The sequence below is a fragment of the Lontra canadensis genome, unplaced genomic scaffold, assembly GCF_010015895.1.
Source record: "Lontra canadensis isolate GAN:19392208 unplaced genomic scaffold, GSC_riverotter_1.0 scaffold84, whole genome shotgun sequence".
Classification (NCBI taxonomy): domain Eukaryota; kingdom Metazoa; phylum Chordata; class Mammalia; order Carnivora; family Mustelidae; genus Lontra; species Lontra canadensis.
In genome coordinates, this window is record NW_022631078.1 from 5,253,608 (window position 1) to 5,279,906 (window position 26,299).

Below are 26,299 nucleotides of genomic sequence, written 5' to 3' on the forward strand. Positions count from 1 at the left end.
TTATTGTCTTAATTTATATTTCTTGGAGCAATGCTGGACGATTCCGTGAGGCCACGCGCTGATTACATCTCCCCTGATGGGAATCCTCCTCGTGTTCTGACTGGGGAATGCCCCCGCTGCCAGCATTTGAAGTCAGTTTCATTACCTTTCTGTTTAATAATTTTTTATAATTAATTAATTATTAAGAGATAACCCTTTTCTGTCATAAGCAGGGCAGCTTCGTGCTGCCGTTGTTCCCAGCCTGCTGCTTCCCCTTCGTTCACGTGACACCTCATTGTTCTGAAGTTTATGTTTTAATATAATCAAATACATTAATCTTCTTTTGGAATGTCTTCTGTTGCGTAATCTATAAATTCATCATTCCTGCCCAGGCTTGATATAAATACGCTTTTCTACTCCGCTTGTTTTTCTTAGTCTTTGAAAACAAAGCACTTTAATTCATCCTGACATAAGGTGGGCATCTAAATTCACATTCTTTTCCCAAATAGATAATCTGTTTTACCACCACCACTTATTATTCTTTCCCCATTGTTTTTAATGTCTGCTTTGTCATACATTCAATTCTCTCCATAATTTGGTTTAATGTGTCCTTCTAGTCTGTTCTGTCACTCTAGATGACTCTCCTGTGTGGACATTTCTGTACAGTGTGGTCTACACTAGCCCATCCAACTGCTGTGTTGTTTGCCGTCTCACCTTCAGAGAGGACACCAGGTTCCCAGCACTGTCACGGTGATTTCTTGACCTTAGAGGGTGATGGTTGGGGACTTACCACTCATTATGTCACCTCCTAGGAAGAGAGAACCTGCTGGTTTCTACGAGGAAAGCACTGGCCCCATGAAACAGGCGTCAGAGGTGCAACTGGTGTCACCCCCAGTGGCAGTGAGTGGCAGGGCTGTTTCCTCCCTGCCTTGCTCTCCTCTCCAGCCACTGAGGAGGCAGAACAATGCAGACTGGTGGGAGGGACAGTGTGGGGACAAGGGCACACCTGTTGTTGCCAGAAGTGAGCAGCCTGAGCTCCCCTGGACCTGCCCTCGCAGCTTCATGGGTCTATGATTGTGCTGGGCTAATTCTGTATGACTTTTGTACTGAAAAAACACGAAAAGTTCAGTAAAAAATCTGTACAAGAATGTTCATGGTAGCTCTGGTCATAATTCACCCAAATGGGAATGCCCCCAAGTGTCCTTTAGCAGGCGATTGGACAAGCAAACTGGGCCATCCGCACGATGGAGTATTTCTCGGCAATAGGAAGGCATGAGCTTTCGATGTGAACGGCACTGAATCCCAGCGACCTTCGGAAGAACCAGTCTCAAAGGCTGCTGCTCTAGGAGTCTGTCTCTAGGACATTCAGGAGAAGACAAAACAGTAGGATCAAAGAAGAGGTCATTGGTCTCTAGGACTGGGGGCGGTGGGGGGAGGTCCGACTCTGGAGGGGCAGCACCGGGAAGGCGGTGGGGTGATGGAGCTGTTCTGTGTCCTGTGTGGGGCGGTGGTGATGCAAATCTGTATGTGAGTTAAAACTCGTAAAAGTCTACACGGAAAGAAAAAAGTTCATTTTAGTGCATCTTAATTTGAGAAATAAAACTTAAAAATACATCCTTTAAAAAAAATCGCAGACAACATAGGAAAGAATAAAGCAAGAAAGTAAAATAAAATCTAAACCTTCATAATAAAATGGCTGGAGAAATTATTCCTCCTATCCAACTCAAGAATGGATAGTATAGGGAGGGAAAAAAAAAGCCATCTTGTTGAGTTTGTTGTGTTTAGAAAAAAATACTCAAGATCTAGGGCCTAAATTAAAAACCCTAACATCTTGGTAATAAAGCATAAAATCTTGACTGCACTCATATTCTAGAGACTTTAAAAAGCCATTTTCCATATATATTTTTATTTTAATGTAATGGTAGACTTTAATTGAACAGCTAACTTGACCTTTATTGCTAACGTGCTGTGCTTTTCAGTGTTGCCTAGGCTTTTATATAAAGTACATCTGTTAAAAATAAAATCAGTGTTTAAACATGAAGAGTGGGGTTTGAGGAAGAGCTGGGGGGAAGGAATAAAGGCAGTGACTTGCTCTGACTTGTGTATTCGCCGAGATACTTTCTCATCCACCATGTGAGCACGTTCTTGCTCAGAAACATCTCCTGGTGAGAATTTTCCCACTCACCCCGGGAGTGCCCAACAGAAGCTCTACAAGCAGAAACAATAAGCCATTTAGCCCAAATTACATTAAGCGTAGAACCAATACCCAGTGGTATGTTTTCAATTATTGTCCAAACCTCTTTAACCCACACGTCTAGGATCTCTTCCATCTATGTGACATTCTGGAAAAGGCAAAACAATAGGAATGGAAGCGAGATCAGTAATTGCCAAGACCAGGGGCAGAGGAGGGTGTGGCTCTGGGGGGTGGAGCGCAAGGGAGCTTTTGGGGGTAAGGGAGCTGTTCTGTACTCTACCATGATGGTCTTAACCTCCGACATACAGTGGTCAGGGTCCAGGCAGAAATCAGATGGACACGAGTTTATTGAGGGATGCTTTACTCACATGAGGGCAAGATTAAATGAAATCAGTAGATGGGGAAGCCTTTCTCTCTCCTAGGTGAAGGGATAGGAGAGGGAGCAGCTACTGAAAGGAGCAAGGCAGATAGCTAAAGAGGAGATCACTGGAGAGCAGATAAGGTCTAAGAACATGGCTGTGGCCACGTGGCAGGGAGGGGGCTGGGGGAATAATTAGCCCACCTTCTCTCCTCTTGCCTTCCAGTCCCCTGGGGCACCCAACCTTCTTTTCACAGGATCTCAGTGCTGGATGGTCATCTCTTTATTGGCTACTCTTTACTCTCTACTGGCTCAAGGCACGGTGCATCCTGTAGAACAGGTCCCTAAGCCCTGAGGATTTCCTCTCAGCTGAATGTAGATCAGTCATCAGAGAGCTACCAAGCATTCTATCAAGTCTGTTCTGGTGATGGGATATGTGGCAAGACCAGCATGTTCTGTGGACCTGGACTTATTGCCACACCGTCACCACCATCAGATGAGTCCCTCCGGTTTTTTCTGTGATGGCAGGACATCCCAGTGGTGCATAAAGCTTTCTGGAGGTCCACAGATGATGAGAAGTAATGGAAGCGTTTCAGGCAGGCAAGGCAAATTTGTGTCTGGAATATGCATCGAGACAGATCACTGTTCCCTCCATGTGGAAAGGGGTCCAATGGAATCTTTGCAAGGTGACTAGGAAGCCCATGTAGGGAAAGGGGCCATAAAAGGGCTCAGGGTTGGCCTCTGCCATTGGCAGCCTGGGGACTTATGTGGGCAGCACCTAGCTCATCTTTAGTGATGAGAAGTCCCTGTTTTCAAACCAAAGCACAGCGTCCATTCCTGACCACAATGCACAGTGATCTCCGTGACCACTTTCATATGGAAGCCCATGAACAAGCACCAGGTTGCCTGGGCAAAGTGACTGACCAGGACCTTCAGGGCAGGTCAGCTTTCCTCCTGATAATCCACGTGGCTGCCCCCCCAGTGGGACTTACATAGGACATAAATACCTTCAGAAGCCATGCTTTTCTGTGACGAGACAACAATTTACGCTACAGCTTGAGCCTTGCAAATTGTTTCTTACTCAATGCCCCACTCAGAACTGCTGGGTTACCCAGAACAGCAGAGCGGATCAGAATAGCAGGACAAAACTATCTTCAAAATCCAGAGACACCTTTCAAGCATATGAATCTTTTCTTGCAATGGGCAGCAAAAGGCTAATTCATTGGTTTTTCACTTTGGAGGGACTATGCCAACAAACCTTAGACTTCTGGATCCCTAGTAACTTGACCAGACTGGAAGACCTTGAAATTCCATGGGGTTTATCTTCTCTGCTTTTCTGAGGCCCCTGGGATATTTGTTATTTCATTCTTAGTAGATCCAGTTAATATAATATCATCGTGTTGTGGGCCAGTGTGGTGGTTGTAGCCACACCAGAACAATCCATGGCCACGTGGTGGGGTACCTGGGTGGCTCAGTCTGTTGTACACCCAACCCTGGATTTCGGCTCAGGTCATGATCTCGGGGTGGTGAGATCAAGGCCCCTATTGAGCCGTGCGCTCAGAGCAGAATCTGCTAAAGATTCTCCCTCTTCCTCTCCCTCTGCCCCTCCTCCCTGCTTGCTCACTCTAAATAAATAAATCAATAACTTAAAAAAAAATAACACAGCTCCTTGGCCAATATCTGTAGGACTCTCTGGGCAAGCCTTGATCAGAGTTCCCTCATATTATAACATGGCAGGAAGCAGGTGATTTGACATAGTCTTGAGATAAGATTTGGAGGTGAACAGATCTCCCGGCTGTGTAAAGGGAAACTTGAAAAGGAGATTGAAACATTAGCATTTGATACGTCTATAGCTACATACCAGATGCCAGGGGCTGTGTTGATTTGCATGTGTGACTGGCATCATTGCTTGATTAAATTTACAATAATCCACTCATTTTCAAATATCCAAGTAGCTTTTGCATCGGGAGATGGTGATTCAGACAGAGTATGGTAGAAGTCAGCCTCTTGCCCTCGTCTTTTATTCTGTGATGTGCTCCAGGAAGTGGTAAGATTTTTAAACCCTTTGCTAAGCGTTGGGTTTTCCACTTGGTCCTTCCTATCATCATAGCCCCTTATTTCATGGATCAAAGGACAAATATGAGGGTTCTGCTGTCACAAAGAATGACTGTTTCCAGCATGTATTCTGAGACTGGAGAAGTAAGCACAGGATGAGCCTGTAACCCTACCTGACCCTCTACAACATGGACTTGGGTTTCTTCTCTCCTCCATAAGCCTGCACCGTGACCCGGCAGACCATGCTGGCACTTGGGCTCCCCATGGATTATCGTTAGTTCAGAGTCACTATCTAATAACCCTGGGTGGTCTAGGTATTTTCTTTCCCTTCATACATAGTCCTTTTGGTATGGCTAAAGGATCTTCTGGGCAAGGTTTGAGGGAAGATTCTCTGTATACGCATATGGCTATATTATAGGGTTGTTCCTCAAAGGTATCCATATTCTCCCTTAATTAAGGGGCTTTGGGTCTGTGAATTGGTTTTGGTCTGTGACCTGGGCAACAGGTCATGAATTCCCACGTTAAGGACCAAGTCAGACTTCTGCCCATCAGAGCTAGAATTTTCAGTGTATTCTGTAAATATCAGGTAGCACCTTGGTCTTTCCTAAGGACCCTGTGTTCGGTTAGCTAGTGCCAGAAACCCTCGTGAGCTGAAACACCCTGATTATGTCCTAGCTCGTGGTGGTGAGTTCTCCCAAGGTGTAGCTATAGAAGGAGGTTTCCCAACTCCTAACTATGAGGACATCTCATGACTGTTAATATGTTAACTCAACATCATGAATATCCACGAGGGAAATTTGTGGGATTTTGCAAACTTGTCTTGTTTGCAGAATGACGCTGCCCTAGATGGTCATAGGAGCAATGTGCACAGCTCGTCTCTGTGCTCCCCTGGCCAGCAGACCACTTCAGGCCCTCTCTGCCTGTCTCTGGGACATGCAGTTCTGAATTCCTGTCTCATGGCATGCTGGAATGGGGTGATGGAACGTGTTACAAGTGATGTGTCATTTACTACTAATAAAGTTAAAAATAAGCAAGTTATTTTGTTTTCTGGCCAAGTACAGCGATCGTCCCCAAGTTAATGCCAACTTCAGTTACTTGCATGCCCTTTGAAGAGAGGAAGGGGCAGCTTACAGCTAGCATTAACGCATGTCCATACCTTGGCGGTATGTGGGGGCACTTGTCCAGGACACGGGCAGCAGCGGTGTGGACTGGGACTTGGTAAGCCCCTGGCTGTCGTGTCCTTTCATACACAAGACAGCTTGAGCCTGTATCTCATGCACTTTGCTCAGGTCAACACCTACCCTCCCTCCCTCCAGAATTTATTTGGCTTTCTGGTGGAGTTTTATTATCTTGGTCCATTTGCCCTGTGGCCTGTTTCTCTTCGGTGAGCTGCAAATCTCGACCCTATAGCTAACTGTTCTCTCTGTGGCCTCTCTTGGGGCCCCATAATCTCCCTTCAGAGATCCTTAGAAATGTAGTGTGAGTGGGCTTGGGGAAGAGGATGCTAAAAATCCTGAATGTGCTGTTTCTTACCAACACATATTATTAACTCAGAAGCCAATAAACCAGCTCTAGATCATGATGCATGGGGCAAATCTATCCCAGATAAGGCAATCAGGGAAGACTTCTTGGGGGAGATTGCATTTAAGATGAGACCTTCACGAAAGCATCAGGCATGCAGAAACAAAGTCTGCTGTGTTGCACAAATTTAGAGTGCACCAGTCACGTTGTATTTCCTGTGAAAGAGCATCCAGGCCAACAGTCCCATGCAGAAGACTTCATGGAAGTGGGACCTTGGTATAGTTGAAGACGGGAGGAAGGAAAACAGGGAGCAGAAGTCCAGAGTTTAATACTGGACATGTTAAGTTTGAGATGCCTGTTAGAAATCCAACTACTGATGTTGAATAGGCTATTGGAAGCTCAGAAAAAGAAGTCCAGTCTAGAGAAAGAAATATGGGTATCAGCTTTGTACAGATCAGTCTAGATGGTATCTCAAGCCAGAGAATAGAGGAGGTTGCCAAGAGAGAGCATATGGATAGATAAGAGAAGTGAGAGATGGGGGTTGTTAGCATCAGCGACTGGGCGGAGGAAGAGGAGTTAGCCCGTGAGGTGGTCCATTTCCCACACTTGTTACACCCTCCTTTGTCTCTTACCGTTGCCTTCCCCCGCTCCCCACCCACCATCACAGGTCTGCCCATCCTTGCGGTTCTGATGAGTCTCTCCCTCTAGCTCATGGGATTAGTCTCTCCACCCTGTTTCTCTTTGCTGCCTCCTCGGACAGTACCCACTTGTTGAATGGAATCCAGACTGTAACAAATCTGTGTTTTTCTTTTCCCTACTCCATAGATGGGGCCGGGTGCTGCTGTAAGTCTCTACCTGGATTCACAGGATGGGAGAGTAGGATGGGAATGCTTAGGGCCCCCAGCATCAGAATCCAGAGAGACAGCTGCCTGAGGCAGAGAGAGAGGGAGCCAGTGCCCCTGGGACATTTTTAAGACTAAAAGTCTCAACTATAGCTCTGTGACCTTTGGATAATGGTTGGTCGTGTGATTTCTAGCAAAATTGGCACTGATTTTTCAAAAATTGTTTCATTCAGTGTTTATACATGTTGATTATAAAAGCTATTCAAGCTCAAACTGGAAAATAGGGGACCCATGAAGAAAAAACAAATTACCCATTACTGTAATAACCAGAGATAATCGCTACTGGTATTTTAGTATATTTCCTTCCAGAATTTCTTTGTGTGCACACGTACACAGACACCACACACACTTAACATTGTTGAGGTCCTATGACACAGTATGATTACCAGGAGCATTTTTGTATGTCCTTGGAAAGCCTTTGAAGTTAATTTTTAATGGCTACAACGTGTTTTGTTAACCCTTGAGTCCAAAGTTTCAACATGTCTAAGGTTTCCGTTACGTATTGCTCAAATGCATTTCCGGAAGGTGTTAATTTATTCTTATGAGGGCAGCTGGTGAGAGCCTTTTTGCCGACATTCCACATTGCCACTTCCAGATCCTTGCGAAAATGACCGGTAGAAGCAGAGTTGCTCACCATTGTTTTGATTTCAGGTCATTGGTTGCTGTTGACTTGCACGTTTTTCATGTTTATAGGTTTTAGGTACTTTCTCTGTGAATAATTATTCATCTGTGACCGTTGACGACATTCTATGTTTTAAAAACGTTTTACTTCGGAGCACCTGGGTGGCTCAGTGGGTTAAAGCCTCTGCCTTCGGCTCGGGTCATGATCCCAGGGTCCTGGGATCGAGCCCCACATTGAGTTCTCTGCTCTGTGGAGAGCCTGCTTCCCATCTCTTTCTCTGCCTACCTCTCTGCCTACTTGTGATCTCTATCAAATAAGTAAAAGCTTTAAAAAAAATGTTTCACTCCAGTAAAAGTTACTAAAATAAAATTCATTCTCAAGGTCACAGTTTAATGAGTTTAGCAGTTGTATCTCTTTATCTAACCCCTGCCATAGTCAATATGTAGAATACTTTCATGATCCTATAATTCTACTCTTGGCTCTTTGTAACCAACCCCTCCCTTCTCCGACCCTCAGCTCCAGCAACCACTGATTGTTCTCTGTCATTGTCACTATGGTTTTGGCTTTTCTAGGCTTTGTCATAAATGGAATCAAACAGGATGTACCCTTTTGTGTTGGACTACTTTCTCGTTTAACCATGTTTTTAACATGCATCCATCCTGTTGCATATCCCAACATTTCTTTTTTTTTTTTAAGATTTTATATATTTATTTGACAGAGAGAGAGAGATCACAAGTAGGCAGAGAGGCAGGCAGAGAGAGAGGGGGAAGCAGACTCCCCGCTGAGCAGAGAGCCCGATGTGGGGCTTGATCCCAGGACCCTGAGATCATGACCTGAGCCAAAGGCAGAGGCTTAATCTGCTGAGCCACCCAGGAGCCCCTACATTTCAAATGGCCAAGGTGTGCTCTACCATATTTGTTTACCACAATTTGCTAATCCATTCACCAGTAGACAGACATTTGGGTTGTTTTCAGTTTGGGGTCATTATGGAAGATACTTTATAAACATTTACATACAATTCTTGGGATATATACATGTTTGTATTTCTCGTGGGTAAATACCTAATAATAAATTGCTGGAGTGTAGGTTTGAGTGTATGTTTACACTTATGAGACACCGTCAAACTGCTTTCCGAAGTAACTACTGTTTTTGCACTTCCATCAATAACATGCAAGAATTCCAGATGCTTTACACCCTCCTTAATGCTTGGTATTGCCACAATTCTTAATTTTACCCATTCTAGTAGTGTGTAGAGGTATTTCATTTCGTTTAATTTGCATTTTCCTGATGACTAACGATGTTGAGCCTATTTTCATGTGATTATTGACCATTCATGTATATTCTTTTAAAAAGTATATGTACAAGGGACGCCTGGGTGGCTCAGTTGGTTAAGCTGCTGCCTTCGGCTCAGGTCATGATCCCAGGGTCCTGGGATCGAGTCCCGCATTGGGCTCCTTGCTCAGAGGGGAGCCTGCTTCTCTCTCTGCCTCTGCCTGCCGCTCTGCCTGCTTGTGTTCTCCCTCTCTCTCTCTCTGACAAATAAATAAATAAATAAAATCTTTTAAAAAAAATAAAAAATAAGAAAAATAAATATAACATTCATGTTTACCCTCCTTTCTATCTCATCACCTTCAAGAGTTAACACATCTCCCATAGGCTTAAAAAATATATATATATGTACAGATCTTTTGCCCATTTTACTGGATTGTTCATTTCCCTATTATTGATTTGCAAAAGTTCTTTATATATCCTAGATACGAGTTCTTTGTTAGCTACATATTTTTATATATTTACTCTCAGTGTGGCTTGCTTTTCTCTTTTCATAACTCTGTATTTCAAAATATAAAAATGTCTAATTTTGATGAAATATGTTTTCTCTACTTAAAAATTTGTTATGGATAATTTTTACGGGAGATCCATTTATAGTCCATTTTTGTGTATGGTGTAAGGTAAGGGTGGAGATTCACTCTCTTTCTGTCTAGATATCCAGTTGTTCCAGCATCATTTGTTCAAAAGGCTGTAATTTCTCTGATGAACTACTTTGCACCTTTGTTGAAAATCAGTTGACTGTATAAGTGTGAATAGGTTTCTGGACTCTAGTCTCTTCTATTAATCTATAGGTTTTATTTTCACATCAATACCACACTGTCTTGATTACTGTAGCTAAAGTACTGTAGCTTAAGTCTTGAAATTAGGTTATGCAAGTCCTGCAGACTTGTTCTTCTCTTTCAAAATTGTTTGACTATTCTAGAGTCTTTACCTTTCTCTACATTTTAGAATCAGTTTCTCAGTGTTTAAAAAAAAAAAAAAAAAGCCTGTTAGGAATTTGACTGTGAATACAGTAGGGAGAATTGGCACTTTAACCATATTCAGTTTTCTACTCCATGAGCATGGTATACCTTCCCACTTATTTAGATGTTTAATTTACATTATATTTAGTAATCATGTGTCCTTAAGCTCCTTTTGGTTCTGACACTTTCTCAGACTTCCCTTGTTTTTTCATGACCTTGCCAGTTTTAAGGATTATTGGTGAGATATTTTATAGAGTCTCTCAACTGGGATTTGACTGATTGGATTGGGACAATGTGTTCTTAGAACACCACAGAGGTAAAGTATAATTCTTGTCACATCATACCACGGGTGCATAGTATCAGTGTGACTTGTCACCACTGAGGTTGACCTTGATCATGTGGCTTAAGATAGTGTCCTTTTATTTTCAACCTATCTCTGTCTTTAGAGTAAATGTGCATTTTGGGGTGCCTGGGTGGCTCAGTTGGCTAAGCGTCTGACTCTTGACTTGGGTTCAGGTCATGATCTCCACTAAGTGTGGATCCTACTCAACATTTTTTCTCTCCCCCTCCCTCTGGCCCTCTCCCGACTACTGCTTGCACACGGTCTCTCTCACTCTCCCTCTCTCAAAAAACAAAACAGTAAATGTGCCTTTTTTGTGAAACCATAAATCTGGATCTTTTTTTAAAAATCCAGTTGTGTTTAGTCCATTAATCCAAAGTGTTTAGTCCATTAATATTCAAAGTAATTACTGATATATTTGGATTTGAGTCTCCTGTTTTTCCTTTTTGCTTTGCTCTTTTTCTTCTTTTCAGATAATTGATTTTTTTTTTTTTTAGAATTGAGTTTTAATTTTCTTATGGCCTTTTAAGCTATACTTCTTTGTATAATTTTTCATGGGAATTATAGTATACATCTTTACGACTCCCAGCCTGTATACAATTAACGCTGTACCACTTCACATAAGATGTAGAACCTAGGGGCGCCTGGGTGGCTCAGTGGGTTAAGCCTCTGTCTTCGGTTCAGGTCATGATCTCAGGGTCCTGGGATCGAGCACCCTATCAGGCTCTCAGCTCGGGGGGAGCCTGCTTTCCCCTCTCTCTCTACCTGCCGCTCTGCCTACTTGTGATCTCTCTCGCTCTGTCAAATAAATAAAATCTTTAAAAAAATGTAGAACCTATGTAAGCAATATAAATCTACATTCTGCTCCCTGTTCCTTTATACTGTAGGTATTATATGTGTTATACTTACCTGTGTAATAAACTTCACAAAACAATGTTATTATTTTCTTTATATAACTATGAATAAATTAAGAAGAGAAAAAGCAAGGAAAAAAGTAGCCTTTGTATTTTTTCAAATATTTACCATTTCTGATACTTTATTCTTTCTTTTCTGAGGAGTTGAGGTCTCCATCTACTATCATTTCCCTTCAGCCTGAAAAACTTCCCGCTAAAGATGGATTCCCTTAGATTTCTTTTATTTAGAAATGTCTTCATTTATCCTTCATTTTTAAAGGATATTTTCTTAGCTGGAAAATTCTTGGGTGACTTCTCTTCTTTCTGTACTTCATGATGTTGTTCCACTTTCTTTGGCTTCCATGGTTTTGGATGAGAAGTCATCTGTTAAATTGTTGCCCTCCTACAGTGATGAGTAATTTTTCTTTTGTTGCATTCAAGATTTACTCCTTGAATCTGACTGTGTAATGAGCATAGACATGGCCTCTTTCATGTGTATTCTACTTGATTTTTATTGAACATCTTTTCAATCTGCAAATGGATATCTTTAATCAAATTTGGAGAAATTTTGACCTTTCTGTCTTCTGATACTCTTTTCTGCCCCATTCATTCTCTCCTCTCCTTATGTGATTCTGATTGTATGTATGTCAGACTTTTCTCCCTAGTAATGTTCTTGTCCTGTTTTGTAAAATATGTTCTATAATTTTATTTTATCTTTTATTTTATCATTTTTATTTTTTAATATTTATTTATTTGAGAGAGAGTGTATGTGCTCAACATTTTGAATATTAAATTGTGAAGACTGAATTTTGTTATTATTATTTTTTCGATTAATTCTCTTTCTTTTGTCTTATAGGCAGTTTTCTTGGTTGGACTCAAACTGCAAATTTTGTTTCTTGGGTGGCAGCTCTGATCTTAGTTCAGATCTTTTGTGTTTGGCTAAGCAATACTGAGTAGGTTCAGAGCCAGTCAGAAATGTGGTAGGACAAATCCTGTTCCTTCTCTTCTAGGATTTCCTCTTTCTCTCTAGGGTTATGGCTCACCTGGGTTTGGTCTTCTAGTCTTCCAGGACATACCTTTCCTTTTTTTTTTTTTTTTTTAACTGATGTCTTGCCACCCCTTGTGCTGCAGTGCCTAGCCCCAGGCTGAAAGCACTGAAAATACTCACAGCTCCTCTACTCTCTGTGTGGATTCCCTACCAGAATGTGCCCACTTCTGTTCACTCTGTAGTTGCCTTTGGTATTACACCCAGCGCTTATTGTGATTCTCGGCAGGGGAACTGGTCTGCTAGGATCTTACTGAGCTATCACTGGAAGAAGAAATCAAGTCTTAGTTTTCCTTATGTTAATTTGTACAAGCATTTAATGTTTTAAGAAAATTAACAATTTGTTATGCATATTTATGATAGATAACTTTGCAAGTCTGTTGTTTAGCTCTTAAATTGTTGTTTCAGGATTTCTGGTGTATGGAAATTTTTTATGTTGATGTTATTAACTAGGGAGGTTTGTGAACCCCCTCTTAAATATTGCTTAAAAGCCCATTCTTATTCCAATACCAGGTGAATATATGCCTGGATTTTCCTTTTTTAATGGTCCTAGTGTTTACATTTCACTCCTTCATCTATTTTGAATTTATTTTAGTATAATCTATGGAGTGAAGATCTAATTTGATTTTTTCCCCTAAGAGAGTAAGGTAATTTCCTAAACATAATATATGAAGCTGATTCTGCTTTTAATGGTAGGTACAGTGTTTCTACTATAAAAATTAATTTCTGACTTGCTGAAATTTCTGGTGAAAATAGTATTAACAAACTATCAAAATCATGGGCAAGGTGGGAAAGGCAGGCTGGGAACAAATGATGAAACTTTGTTTTGTATGTAAACAGCTGGGCATTAGACCATTGTCACAGTGTACTTATTGATGTTGCTATGCATAGCTAATGAAAATCAATCAATCAATGTCTCTCTTTCTCATGAACACATACATGGTGCTAAGAGCAGAAGTAGAAGTAATAACCATTTATCAAGTGTTAGGTGCTATAATCACAATCATGATCAAGGACCTGTACAAATATTAAATACTAATAGCATTAATCCTTAGTGATAAATGCTGCAAAGGAAGGAGGCATAGTTCTTTGAGACAGGCTAATAGGGCAAAGGGCCCTGGTTATGGAAATCAGAGAGGGCTTCCTTGAGAAAGTAATGAAAAAGTTGAACTTGAAAGTGGTACAGAATTCACTAAAGCTTGGGAAGACTGGTGGGGAGTGTGGCAGTTGGCAAAGGAGGCAGCAAGCGTGAGGGACCTAGGACATGGAAAAGCATAACCCTTCAGAAGAGTTGAAGGACCAGAATGGCCGGATGACTCTGTGTGTATGTGTGTGTGTACACATGCTCACTTGCAGTTTCTCATGTGGCCCATATCTGATCCACACAGACCAGATTCCTTACAGCCACTCATTTTAGCCATCCAAACAGGGTAATCTGTCTTGTGGTGTCTCCCACTTTTGCATCTCATAACTGTTGTTTTTGGATCTCAGCCCAAATTCTTTTTGCCACCCTGTTATGGAAGCTTGGATGATGCTTAGTGGGTAAGTCACATGGACAGTGGGGAAGGGAATGTGGTTGAACACTTGCTGGTGACCAGGACTGTGAGAGGGGATTTTTGATCTAGTAGCTTTCATCCTTAAAGCAACCCTCCCAGTAGATGATATTATTCTCATCTTATAGATGAGAAAAATAAAGAATCAGAAGAGTGAGCAACTTGTCTGACAAGGGTAAGGAGTGAAGGAGCAGGGAGCTGCACTCTGGTCTTTCCAAGCTCCCATTGGGTTGCTTCTGCTGCCATCTTGTTATGCCAGAACCCCTGCACCCCGAGCCATGGGGCTACAGTAACGTTGCCAGTTTGCTTTTGAATAATTTTCCACTTACTTATTCTTGCTGAGATTTAAAATCTGTCCTAGTTTTCAACTGCTACCATAACAAAGTGCCACAAGCCTAGAGGAGAGATGGGGAGTTTGTTTCTTGCCTTTTCCAGCTTCTGGAGGCACCTGCGTTCCTGGGCACGTGGTCCTTCCTCCATCTGCTGTCTCTGCTTTGGCCCTTCTCCTGCCGTTGCATCTCCCGTCCTCGTATCTCCTGTCCTCACATCTTTTTCTGGCTGCAGCTGGGAGAAATGCTCCAATTGTAAGAACTCCTGTGATTAGATTGGCCTACCTGGTTAAGCTGGGTGCCCTCCCATGTCCTGGTCCACACCCCTAATCACATCCGCGGAGTCCCTTTTGCCCTCTGAGGTCATATTCACAGATCCCAGGGATTAGGATGTGGACGCCTTCCAGGTCATTATTCTGCCTCCCACAGTGACTGAGCTCTCCAAATAGTGACTTTGAAAGAATTAGTTCATGGACATGAGAATTTTAATCAAATCCCTTGTTTCTTCCTTCAATATATGCTCCTGCTAAAGGAAAGCAGAGACATGGAGATAGAGAATCAGCTTGATTTTCCTTGCTTTCTGAAAGTCAATTTGTAGTACAATTTTACTAAATTGTTTTGTTTACCTTAGATTTGAAACTTCATATAAATTCATTGCTGTCATCTTCATTTCAATATTAAACATCTAATCCATGCAGCATTATAGAAAAAAAGTTTAAAATAATATTTTTATTTTTTTTTTAATTCAGATTTGGACTTAAAACCACTAGCAAAATCAATTGGAAACAATTTCTAACATCACTTTATGAGTTCCAGTGGATGGAAGTCAACAATACAGTTCCCCTGACAAAAAGAAATAGGTATGTAAAAAATAATAATAATAAAAATAAAATAACTAAATTTTGAAAGCACATTGAGATACCACATTACACCAGTTAGAATGGCAAAAATTAACAAGGCAAGAAACAACAAATGTTGGAGAAGATGTGGAGAAAGGAGAACCCTCTTACACTGTTGGTGGGAATGCAAGTTGGTGCAGCCACTTTGGAAAACAGTATGGAAGGTCCTCAAAAAGTTAAAAATAGAGTTACCCTATGGCCCAGCAATTGCACTACTGGATATTTACCCCCAAAGATACAGATGTAGTGAAAAGAAGGAGCACATGCACCCCAGTGTTCATAGCAGCAATGTCCACAATAGCCAAATTGGGAAGGAGCCGAGATGCCCTTCAACACAGGAATGGACAAAGAAGATGTGGTCCATATATACAATAGAATATGACTCAGCCATCAGAAAGGGACTGGAGGGGACTATGCTAAGTGAAATAAGTCAAGCAGGGAAAGACAATTATCATGTGGTTTCACTTACATGTGGACCATAAGGAATACCAGGGAGGACATTAGGAGAAGGAAGGGAAAAATGAAGGCAGGAGGAATCAGAGGGGGAGATGAACCATGAGAAACTCCGGGAAACAAACTGAGGGTTTTGGGGGGGGTGGGGGGATGGGTTAGCCCAGTGATGGGTATTAAGGAGGGCATGTATTGCATGGAGCACTGGGTATTATACACAAACAACGTATCATGGGACACGACATCAAAACATCAAAAACTAATGATGTGTACTGTATGGTGACTAATGTAACATAAAATTTTTTTAAAAAGAACTAAATTTTAGTTATGCATATCAGAATCTATAAAATGTTAGAGAATATTTTTTTGAATGACAAATTCATCATCCTTGTATAATTATGAACTTTTTGTTCATAATTTGTAGTGATTTGCAGTGTATCAATTGTTTCCCATACAGTACTCTTATTTAAAATGGCCTTCAACTATTAGGTGAGTATAATTATTATTTCAAGCTTCTAGATGAAAAAAATAAGATGATCAGGGTCTTAAGTAGATCTGCTTAGGGAGTGGAGGCAGAAATGGAGCTCGAACGTTCTAGATAATGCACATCAACACCGCCAATGTTACACTGAGCTGTAAGTGTAAAGTTGTGTATGAGCATGTTTGGTTAAGTGTTCTCTAGAAGGGAGCAACCCACGTGCACTTGTTCCCCAGCCCCTCTCTGCATGGTGCGGATAGCGTGGGTTGGGAGCTTATTTGCCTTGAGTTATTTCTGTTTTCATTCTAGTGTCTATTATAACCTCAGATTTCATGATCACATAAACTGTGACGGGGGCCAACCTGTAAAAAAAATACTTAATAACATGACATTTTAGAGTTTAGGCCTTTGCTCGAAGAAGAGTTTTGTTGGTGTTGGTGTGTATCCTGCCTTGATCGCCCTATGTGAATCTTAAAGAAAAATACAGGCTTTATCATCACAGCGCGTTCATCGAAAGCACTAGGCGCTATTGTAAAGCAAACTATACCACAGGGCTAATTCCCATTTCACCAGGTCCTGTTCCTGTCTCAGGGATTTACAAATATTTGGTGAACTGCCCTGGTTACCAGCCTTCTAGGATTTAGAGCTCCCTCCCCGCCCCCTCCGTCCCTCACTCCATTCCTGGGATGCAACTTTCTGAGTTTATTCCTTAAGTGAAGTTACTTCTGGTTTGTTTGTTTGTTTGTTTTTAATGATTTTCTTATCTGAAAGATAAGGAATAATTAAAATGTGAGTTTTATTTACTTTGAAACAGTGATTCTCAACTGGGGGCAATCCCCGCCCCCCAGGAGACCTTTAGTAATTTCACAAGACATTTTTGGTTGTCACAGCTGGGATGGGGGTCCTCCTGATATCTAGTGGGTGGAGACCAGGGGTGACACTAAATATTCCACGGTGCGTGAGACAGTAGCCACCCCCCAACACACATGCCCCAAAGAAGTACAAAGAAGTACTCAGTGGTACTGTGGAAGGTAATAATTACTGCAGAAGTTTCTATTCCTTCCTGTGCCAGTGATCTGTAGAAACACCAGGCTCCAGTGAGTCACATGAGCAGCTCAGACTCAGGAATTCTGCTACTTTATGTGTCTCTTAGAATGGTAGTAGGTGTGTGTGTATATATGTTTTCGTACCACTGGGAAGAGCCAGGATGGCCATGTGGATGGAGCGATAAAATCCCCAACCGAATGTGAGAATCATTCAATTGATTCACTACCCTTCTTTATTTAGTGGGGAATGTCATCCGGTCTCACTGAACACTGAAAAGCAGAGGCCGGCCAGGGCATCTGTAGGTTGGTATCACGGGACCCCGCAGCCCCCTTCTGATCAGGGTGAAGTTGGCTTTGATCTCCAGGGACGGTGATCGTAGGCCTTCAGGAGCCCACGTCCGGGCTGGTGGCCCTGTTCTCAGGTCATGGATGGAAGAAGCAAGAAAGGGAGAGGGGTCCGATAATGTAGGTGGTCATGGCCATTGTCAACAGAGAAGGGGAGCTTGTGAAGGTCAACATTCCCCTACTTTACCACGGGAAGCGTGTGCCCTCAGTTATCATGTGGGTGAGCGTGCCTCGGCATGCTGCCCACACACACAGGGACGTGATGGTCTCAGCAGTGATCGTGTTCCCTTTCCTGGTCGCACGAGTGAGTGGAGAGGGGAGAGACAGAACTAGAGGGAAAGAGAGAATCCCAAGCAGGCTCCATGCAGGGCTCAACCTCATAACAGTGAGATCATGACTTGAGCTGAAATCAAGAGTCAGATACCCAACTGACTGAGCCACCCTGGCTCCCCTGTCTGGACTCTTTTGAGACCAAAGGCACGGACTGGCAAGATGGCTGGCCACGGTTAGCTGGCCAGTTAGCTGGCCATGGTTAGGTAGCGTGGGAGGAGGAGAGTGATGGCAAAGCAAGGTAATGGCTTTCACACCCTCTCCCTGGTCAGGCACCAGGCCACCCGAGCAGCAGTGGGTCTGCACAACCACATGACACTTTCAGGAAGAAGAGTCATCTGCAAATAAAGCCTTACGATAGTTGTCAGGTCCTTTATTTTTTTTTGCATTAAGAAGGAAGAAAGTACAAGAACATAACCTTTCTGTTTTTCTCTTCATTCTTCTGTAGCATTACCTCTAGAAATCAATCTTGCAAGGAAGATATTGTCACAAAGTTGTCTAGACACGAAGATCACTGTACGTTGTTGAAGAAATCACTCCTGACGGCCAACACCGTAAGATTTTGAAACCCTTTTCTGGGGAAAACCTCAGTTTCTCAGAATACAAACACTCAGAACAAGGCCAATAAAAACTGTATATTCATTCATATATCCAGCCAACAAACATTTTTTGAGCTCCTATGATATGCTAGGAATTATTCTGAGTGCATAGTGCATTAAGGCCGACCTCAGAAGTTGGGTGTGTTTGGGGGGGATCAGAGGACATACAACGTGCTATACTGCAGGGAGGGAGATGTCAGGGGATAAGAACAGAGCTCAGCAAGGTCATTGAGGATGCAGTGACAGCCCATCGTTCCCTAACGAGTAATCCCAACTTGTTGGACCTTCCCCACCCCAGCCTAGACTGTGTGAGTTAGTGATAATGTATAGCCCATCCCAGTAACGTTTCCTTAGTTCCAAAAAGCCTCTTGCCTGGTGTAATTATCCTGCAGAGAAGAGGCTAATTCATGAATTTGTAACTTGCTCGAAATGTTAGCTCCTGTCCCAATTTAATGTTTATTTTAGAAAGCAGCATTTGGATACTTTTGGCACGTGTGACATTTCCCATGTTTGTTATTTACTAAGTACATTCAATAACTGAATCTAGTCAATCTGGAGGGGTCCAATGACTTGCTTTGCCTCTGACTCAAGTAGGACAGTGTATAAAAGAAGAGGTAGTTGGCCTCAGCGGCAGCCTTCATGTAGGACAGCCACAGGGTAGTGTTCTGGGGAGGAGGCCCCATGGCCCAGAGGTAGACCTCAAAGTTCAAGGGTTGCTCTGTGCTGGCGACTCCTCGCCTCTGTCGAACCAGAATGCCATTGCCTAGGGTTTCCAAACATAGCGTAGACTCAGAGATTTGGGGTTCTGTTTTCTACGGGGGGCATTTCAGCTGGCCCACCTGCTGTAATTAATCTTTAGACCTGTATGACTTGGTCTCTTCTACTGAATGAATGATGAGATCGCGCGCTTACGATGTGCCAGGCACCGTCTGCGGTGATTTCCTTGTCTTCACTTACTTCAGCCTCTCGGCACCTCTGCGAGGAAGACACTCTACTTATCTCCTTTTAATCCTTTCATTTTGCCCTTATTTGCCAAGGAAAGGGAGCATAAGTAGTTAGTACCCAGCCTAAGGTTCCCCGCTAGTGAGTTTTGGAGGCAGGGCGCAAACCAGCTGCTCTGGACAGGCCCACGGTGCCCTGGGCTGAGCTGCCTGCATGTGTGTGGGCTGGGCCTCCTCTTAGAGATAAATGAAGGCTTTTGTGTTTACCCACCTCGGGACCTAGTGTGGTATATTGAAGTAATTTAATTAAAAATAGTGAAATCTCATCTCCGTTAATGGAGGACCGTAATCAGGCTAACCACTCCAAATACTGGACTATTTAACAGTCATTGATGTACTGTTCCACAGACAGAGCTGATCAGCAAACACATCATGTGGGTGAGGAATGGAGGGCCTGTCCCACCCTGGGCCAGGCCGTGGGCACTTATACTGAGCACATACATGAGTAATGCAAAGGCCCTGCCAATGATGAGCTCACGCTCTGGAGAGTCACAGAACAGCAGTGACCATCGGCTGCCTTAGAGTTGCACAGTGCTTGGTTACCAAGTGGGACTCCCAACCCCTCCACTCCCCACCATGTGCCTTGGTCTTGGGCACATTCTGGGACCTGGAAGGAGGAGAGCAGAGGGAGAGAGCCAGATAGAGGCAAGGGAGGGCATTTTGCCTGGGTGCAGTGGACAATGGTGGGAAGCAGGTCTCTCTTCTGCTGTAGAGAGGGGTGTAGGACTATTTCGGGAAAGACTGCTTTAGATCTGCTCCCACCATGCATCCCAAGTACGTGCTACCTCTGCACCTTGCCACCTTCCCTCTAGTGGACCCAGTCACCCCACCACTTACATTTAAACCTGGTGTGGCTCCCTTTCTACCCACCCAGAAACCATTTGTACCCTGCCTGTTCATCCAATATTACTCTCAGTGTTATTATCTGTAGCTCACATGGTATTCTAAATAGAAAGTCCAGAATAATCTTCCAGGAAGTATTAGAATTAATAATAGAATTTAGAAGGTCATTGGATACAAGATCAGTATTCAAAGATCAATATTATTTCTATAAACTACAGTAAGCAATTAGAAAAGGAATTCTTTTTTTGTTGTTGTTGTTGTTTTTGTTTTTATTTATTTATTTATTTATTTATTTTTTATAAACATATATTTATTTTTTCCCCAGGGGTATAGGTCTGTGAATCTCCAGGTTTACACACTTCACAGCACTCACCATAGCACATACCCTCCCCAATGTCCATAACCCCACCCCCCCTCTCCCAACCCCCCTCCACCCAGCAACCCTCAGTTTGTTTTGTGAGATTAAGAGTCACTTATGGTTTGTCTCCCTCCCAATCCCAACTTGAGAAAAGGAATTCTTAAAATATCATTTCGAACAATATCTTTAAAAAAATCAAATATCCTAAAAACATACCTGATAAAGGATGTGCAAACTCTCTGCATTGAAGACTACAAAGATTACTTACAGAAATCATAACAATCCTTCACAAACTTTCAGAAAATATAGGATGAAGGAATTCTTCCCAAAACATTCTCTGAGGCCAATATTACCCACCCCGATACTCAAGCCAGACAAAGGGACCACAAGAAAAGAAAACCAAAGACCAGTATCCTCCATGAATACTGTTGCAAAAATTCTCAGCACAATATTAGCAAACCAAATTCAGCAATATACAAAAAAGATGAAATGCTATGACCATGTGGGTTTTATCCCAGGAATGCGTGTTTGGTTTGACTACCCAAAAAATCAATTAATAGAGTACACAATATTAATAGAATTAAGGACAAAACCACATGATCATCTTGATGGATACAGAAAAAGTGTTTGAAAAATCCAACACTGTTTCATGATAGCAATTTTCAACAAACCAAGAATAGCAGGGAAATTCCTTAAATTGATGAAAGGCATCTCCAGGGCTCCCATAGCTAAGAGCTAAGCACAGCTGATGGTAAGAGACTGAATACCTTCCCACAAAATAATGAAAAACACAACATCAGCTTTCACTACTTCCATGCAACATTGTACTGTAGTTCTAGACAATACAATCCTAAAAGAAATAAAAGGCATCCTGATTGGAAAGGAAAAAGTAAATTGTCTTTATTCACAGACAACACGGTATACACACACAACCTTCTACAAATAATAAATGAGTTCATCAAGGTTGCAGGATAGAAGATCAATATACAAAAGTCATTATATTTCTATAAACTAGCAATGAACACTCTGAACTTTAGAAAGCAATTCCACTCACAATAGCATCAAAAAGACTAAAATACCTAGTAATAATTTAACAAAAGTGCCAGACTTGTACACTGAAAATTATAAAACACTGTTAAATAAAATGTAAATACATGAAGAGACATTCTGTATTCATGGATTGGAAGACTCGATCTTATTAAGATGGCAGTTCTCTCTAAATTGATCTATAGATTAAGTGCTGCAAGCCCCATTAAAATGCCAACTGGCTTTTTTTGCAGAAACTAAAAAACTGATCTTAAAATTCATATGGAAATGCAAAGGTTTCTGAATAGCCAAAACCAATCTTGGAAAAGAAGAATGAAGTTAGAGCACTTAAGCTTCCAGATTTTGAATCTTAGTACAGAGCTATGGTATGAGGACAATGTGGCACTGGCACGAGGATAGACATATTGATGGATGGAACTGAGGGTCCAGAAATAAGTGCTGACAGTTATGGTCAGTTCATCTTTTACAGGATCAGTGGGGGAAAGGGTCATCTTTCCAACCAATGGTGGGTGTTGAGACAATTGGATATCCATTTGCAGAAAGATGAACTATCTTACCCCATACACAAAAATTACCTAAAAATGGGTCATAAACCTCAATATAAGTTAAAATGGCAAAACTCTCAGAAGAAGACATATGCATAAATCTCTGTGGCCTGGGTTAGACAAGGATGTCTTAGATATGATGCTAAAAGCATGATCCATAAAGGGGGGAAAAAAGCCCCATAAATTGGACTTCTCAAAATTAAAAATTTGGGCTTCAAAAGATAAGCCATGCTCTGGGAGAAAATAGATACAGATGACATATTCAGTAAAGGACTTGCATGAGGACAACCCAGTGTAAAAACTGGGCAAAACATTTGAATAGACGTATCAACAAAGATGACAAGTGAATGGCCAACGAGCATGTGAAAAGATGGTCAATGTCATGAGAGGTCAGGGAAATGCAAACCAGAAGCGCACTGAGACTTTCAGCTCTGGGATGACAGTAATCAGCCCACACAGTAGTAAGTGTGACAAGGATGTGGAGATGGAATGCGCAAGCACCCTCGTGCTGGTGGGAGTGTGAAGTGCTACAGGTGCCATTGAAACAACAATGTGGTCCCTTCTTTAAAATTTAAACAAAAGCAACACGTGACCCAGCGTTCCTCTCATAGGTAGCTGCCCAAGAGAAGTAAAAACACATGTCTACACACAAAGACTTGCGTGCAAATGTTCATATCGACGTTATTCATAATCTCCAAACTGGAAATAACCCAAGCGCTTATCCACTTGTGGTAAGATAAACAAAATGTGGCATCTCCGTACAGTGGAATAATAACAAGGATAAAAAAGAACAAAATACCGATCTGTGATACATCCTGGTGAACCTCAGAAATGTTATGCTAAGCTTCCACGGCTTCGGCTTCCATGCCGCGGCAAATGTGTACTGATGCCTGTAGTGTGTGCTTCTATTTACCTGAAATATGTAGGACAAAGCAAATACAGAGGGATAGCAAATACAAGCTACCTTAGGTTGAGGAAACGGACATGAGGTTTCTTTTGAGATGATGGAAAGTTCTGGAAGCAGATGGTGAAGGTCACATGATGCTATAAATTTATTAAGAATCATAATTTTCCTACTTAGGCATTAAAAATTTGATGGTCACTCCCAAACCAAAAAAGCAAGCAGCATATATCCTCTAAATTATTTAATTTTCCCCAAGACAACCTTAATTCCTTTTCTGATTTTGGACCCCAAAGTAACAGCTGACGTTCATACACTGCTTTATGACTTAGCCCCATTGTCACATTAATAGCCCCAGTGTCTCTCTGTGAGGGAGGTAGGGGTTCTTTATTTCCCCTGTTTTTCCAGTAAATAGTCTTTTTATTTTGATGTTTAATTTGCTTATTGGTAATTTTTTATTCTGGGGGAAGAATTTGCCTCACAGTATTTTGCTTATAATATGTTTTCTTTATGCAGCATGACTGAAATTTTTCTTGCTAAGTAATTGTCCATTTATGTAATGGATGAGGTTGGTGGGAGTGAAAATAAGCATAATTAATATTTTTAGTAAATTGGCAAGCCGTAATTGAATTGCCGGGAAGTGTGCCCTTTGCTGCTGAGCCCCATAGCCCTCAGGTGGGGATGGGGCGGGAGGAGCGGTGACAGCCAGCTCTTAGCCTGTCTAGAGGTGGCGGTCAGCCTGTGCCCGCAAGATTGGCCTCTTTCCTCACTTGGGGCCATCTTCCACCTACATCCCAATAGACGAACATTGTGGGAACAGCCCCTGGGGAGTTCCAGCATCCCCCTCGCACACCCACCCAATACACTGCTCTTGTCTCCCAGTGTTACCTAGTGACCACCGCCCGAGGGACTCTTGCTTCATAATGATTCTGTTGGGCCAGAGCTCACTCTCTTCAGTGATGCTTGGTATATGTAATGCTTTTCTCTTCCCTTTTCCTTTTTAAAAAAAATTCCCTCATATGCACTCTCATGCTCAGAAACCCGATGGACGGATAATCGGGGAAGAATTGCGACGTCTTCTAAATTGCATGGTTGTAAAAATCAGTGATTCAGAATTCAAAGAACTGATGCAAACACTCGACCCTGGGCACACTGGATGGGTAAATATCTACACGCTTATCAAACTGCTTGAAGAGAGCTCTAAGGTGAGTTTTATGACAACTCGGTGTTTGATTTTCTGTTGATGGTGGGAAACTTAAGTATTCTTAGTGAAATAGAGGCGATAGCTGAAACAGTCTTAAATAAAGGACTTCCTGTTCTTCAGCTGGGTTAATTTTCATTTTTTAGGCATATTTATTTATTGGAGAGAGAGAGCATGCGCACGCGTGCATACACAGGGGGAGGGGCAGAAGGCGAAAGAGAGAATCTCAGGCAGACACTGCACTGAGCGAGGAGCCTGATGCAGGGCTCAATCTCACGACCCTGAGATCGAGAGTCAAAGTCAAGAATCACATGCTTAACAGACTGAGCCGCCCCAGGTGCCTCTAATTTTCATTTCAAGTAAGAGTTAACTGTTTGAGTTGTTTGATGTTAACTCTCAGTATCTAAATCTTATTAAAGGGTGATATTTGGCATTTCTGGAAACCCCTCCTGGGCTGAGAGCCCCTATGTGCGCAGGATGTATCTTCTTTCCACAGCGTGCCGGTGGCGCCCCTCCTGCAACCATGTCTCGCATGGGAATGTATGTGAATGACGCCTCTGGTTCTCATTAATATTTTCAGAGTTTTTATGTTAGTTCCCCATTTTAAAAAATAACTGCTTATTGCCTTTGATGATCCATAGTTGCTTTTTGAAAAGTTGACAGAGTTTTACTATTAGAAATGCTTTTATAACTTTAGTAGTGATTAGCACTTGAATATTTTAAGAACTTGAAAGAAATTAGATTAGTGTCATGTAATGCATGCAATAGGCATGAACAGATTCTTTTTGAAATGTTTGTTATAGGCTTCCTTTAGCACAAATCAGTTTTTCACTAATACTAGGATTTCCTGAGCGCCCACCTTGGGCAAGTTGGCAACCACATCCTAAACCAAGGTCATTTGGTCCTTCTCGAACCCTAATTCAAAAGAAAGTCCCAGGGCCCTCACACACAGAAAAGAATAACTGTACCTCATCCTGAATTCTGTTGTGTTAGCTCCTGAGAACTATGACCTCTGGCCATCACAGCAACCCTGCACACAACTATCCTTTTTCTCTAGAGACAAAATACAGACATGTAAGCAATCTGCTCTCATGACAAGTGGCACGATTTTTGCTTAATACAAACCACATCCGATCAGCCACCATGCTTAAAAGCCTTGTGTGGCTGTCTGGCTCTAGGAGAAAGTAGGTCTTCCTAACCTGGTTGGCGAGGTTCCTAACCTGGTTGTTCCTAACCTGGTTCCTAACATGGTGGTCCAGCCCTGCTGACTGGTGCCCGGCATCTTCGTGGGCCATGTGAGCTCAGGTCCTCAGGTCCCCCCGGTCCCTCCTACATCCAGGATGGCCCCTGCCAGGATTCCCTTCATACTCCTCCGGCAGGTTTCAGTGCACCCGGTGTCTTCCCAGGGATGCCTCTGCTGAAGCCTGTCTGGCAGCCCCTGGCCTCACACGCCTGCCGGTCACAGTGTCCCAACTTGGTCATTATGTGGTCATGCCTCCACGAAGACAGAGATCATTCTGTTTTCACTGCCCGTTGTACCCATGGGGGCTAACCCACAGCCAGGCTCACTTACAAAACAGTGTGGTGAGTGAATGAATGAACATACCGGAATGAAGGAGAAAAATGAGAAAACACGGTTATGCAAATAGGAGAAAATGAAAATCACCACTAGTTCTAACACGGAGGGATTGTTACCCACTGACTGACTTTGTGGTCTGTTCTTCTGAGCCCGTGTTCCAGCACACACCTTGTTTTCAGCCTTATGCCAGTGTAACTGATACACAAAAGGGGTACGTACTTAATGTATGCAATTTGAAGATAGGATGCATACTTTCATGTATGATATCTATTTTATTTTAAAATGAAATCCTCTATTTAATGACTTTTCAGTTGGTGCTATCCCTAACTAGCATGTCCTTAACACTGTCAGGAAAAATTATGCTGTATGATTTTATTTTTTTTTTTAATATTTTATTTATTTAACAGAGATCACAAGTAGGCAGAGAGGAGGAAGGAGGCTCCCTGCTAAGCAGAGAGTCCGATGCGGGACTCGATCCTAGGACACTGGGATCATGACCTGAGCTGAAGGCAGAGGCTTTAACCCACTGAGCCACCCAGGCACCCATGCTGTATGATTTTAAAAGATACAGAGTAGCTCTTCCCTGTTGTAATCT

At 42.4% G+C, this 26,299-nt stretch overlaps 1 protein-coding gene across 1 annotated transcript in view; it reads left to right on the forward strand.

The window, feature by feature from the left end:
• The window catches only part of EFCAB6 (EF-hand calcium binding domain 6), a 221,107-nt gene that overhangs the window by 85,259 nt on the left and 109,549 nt on the right, over window positions 1-26,299 (forward strand). The window contains exons 12-14 of the mRNA XM_032882820.1: window positions 14,832-14,942; window positions 18,079-18,184; window positions 23,962-24,129. Coding sequence (XP_032738711.1) covers window positions 14,832-14,942; window positions 18,079-18,184; window positions 23,962-24,129 — 385 coding nt within the window. The remainder of the gene's footprint in view (window positions 1-14,831; window positions 14,943-18,078; window positions 18,185-23,961; window positions 24,130-26,299) is intronic.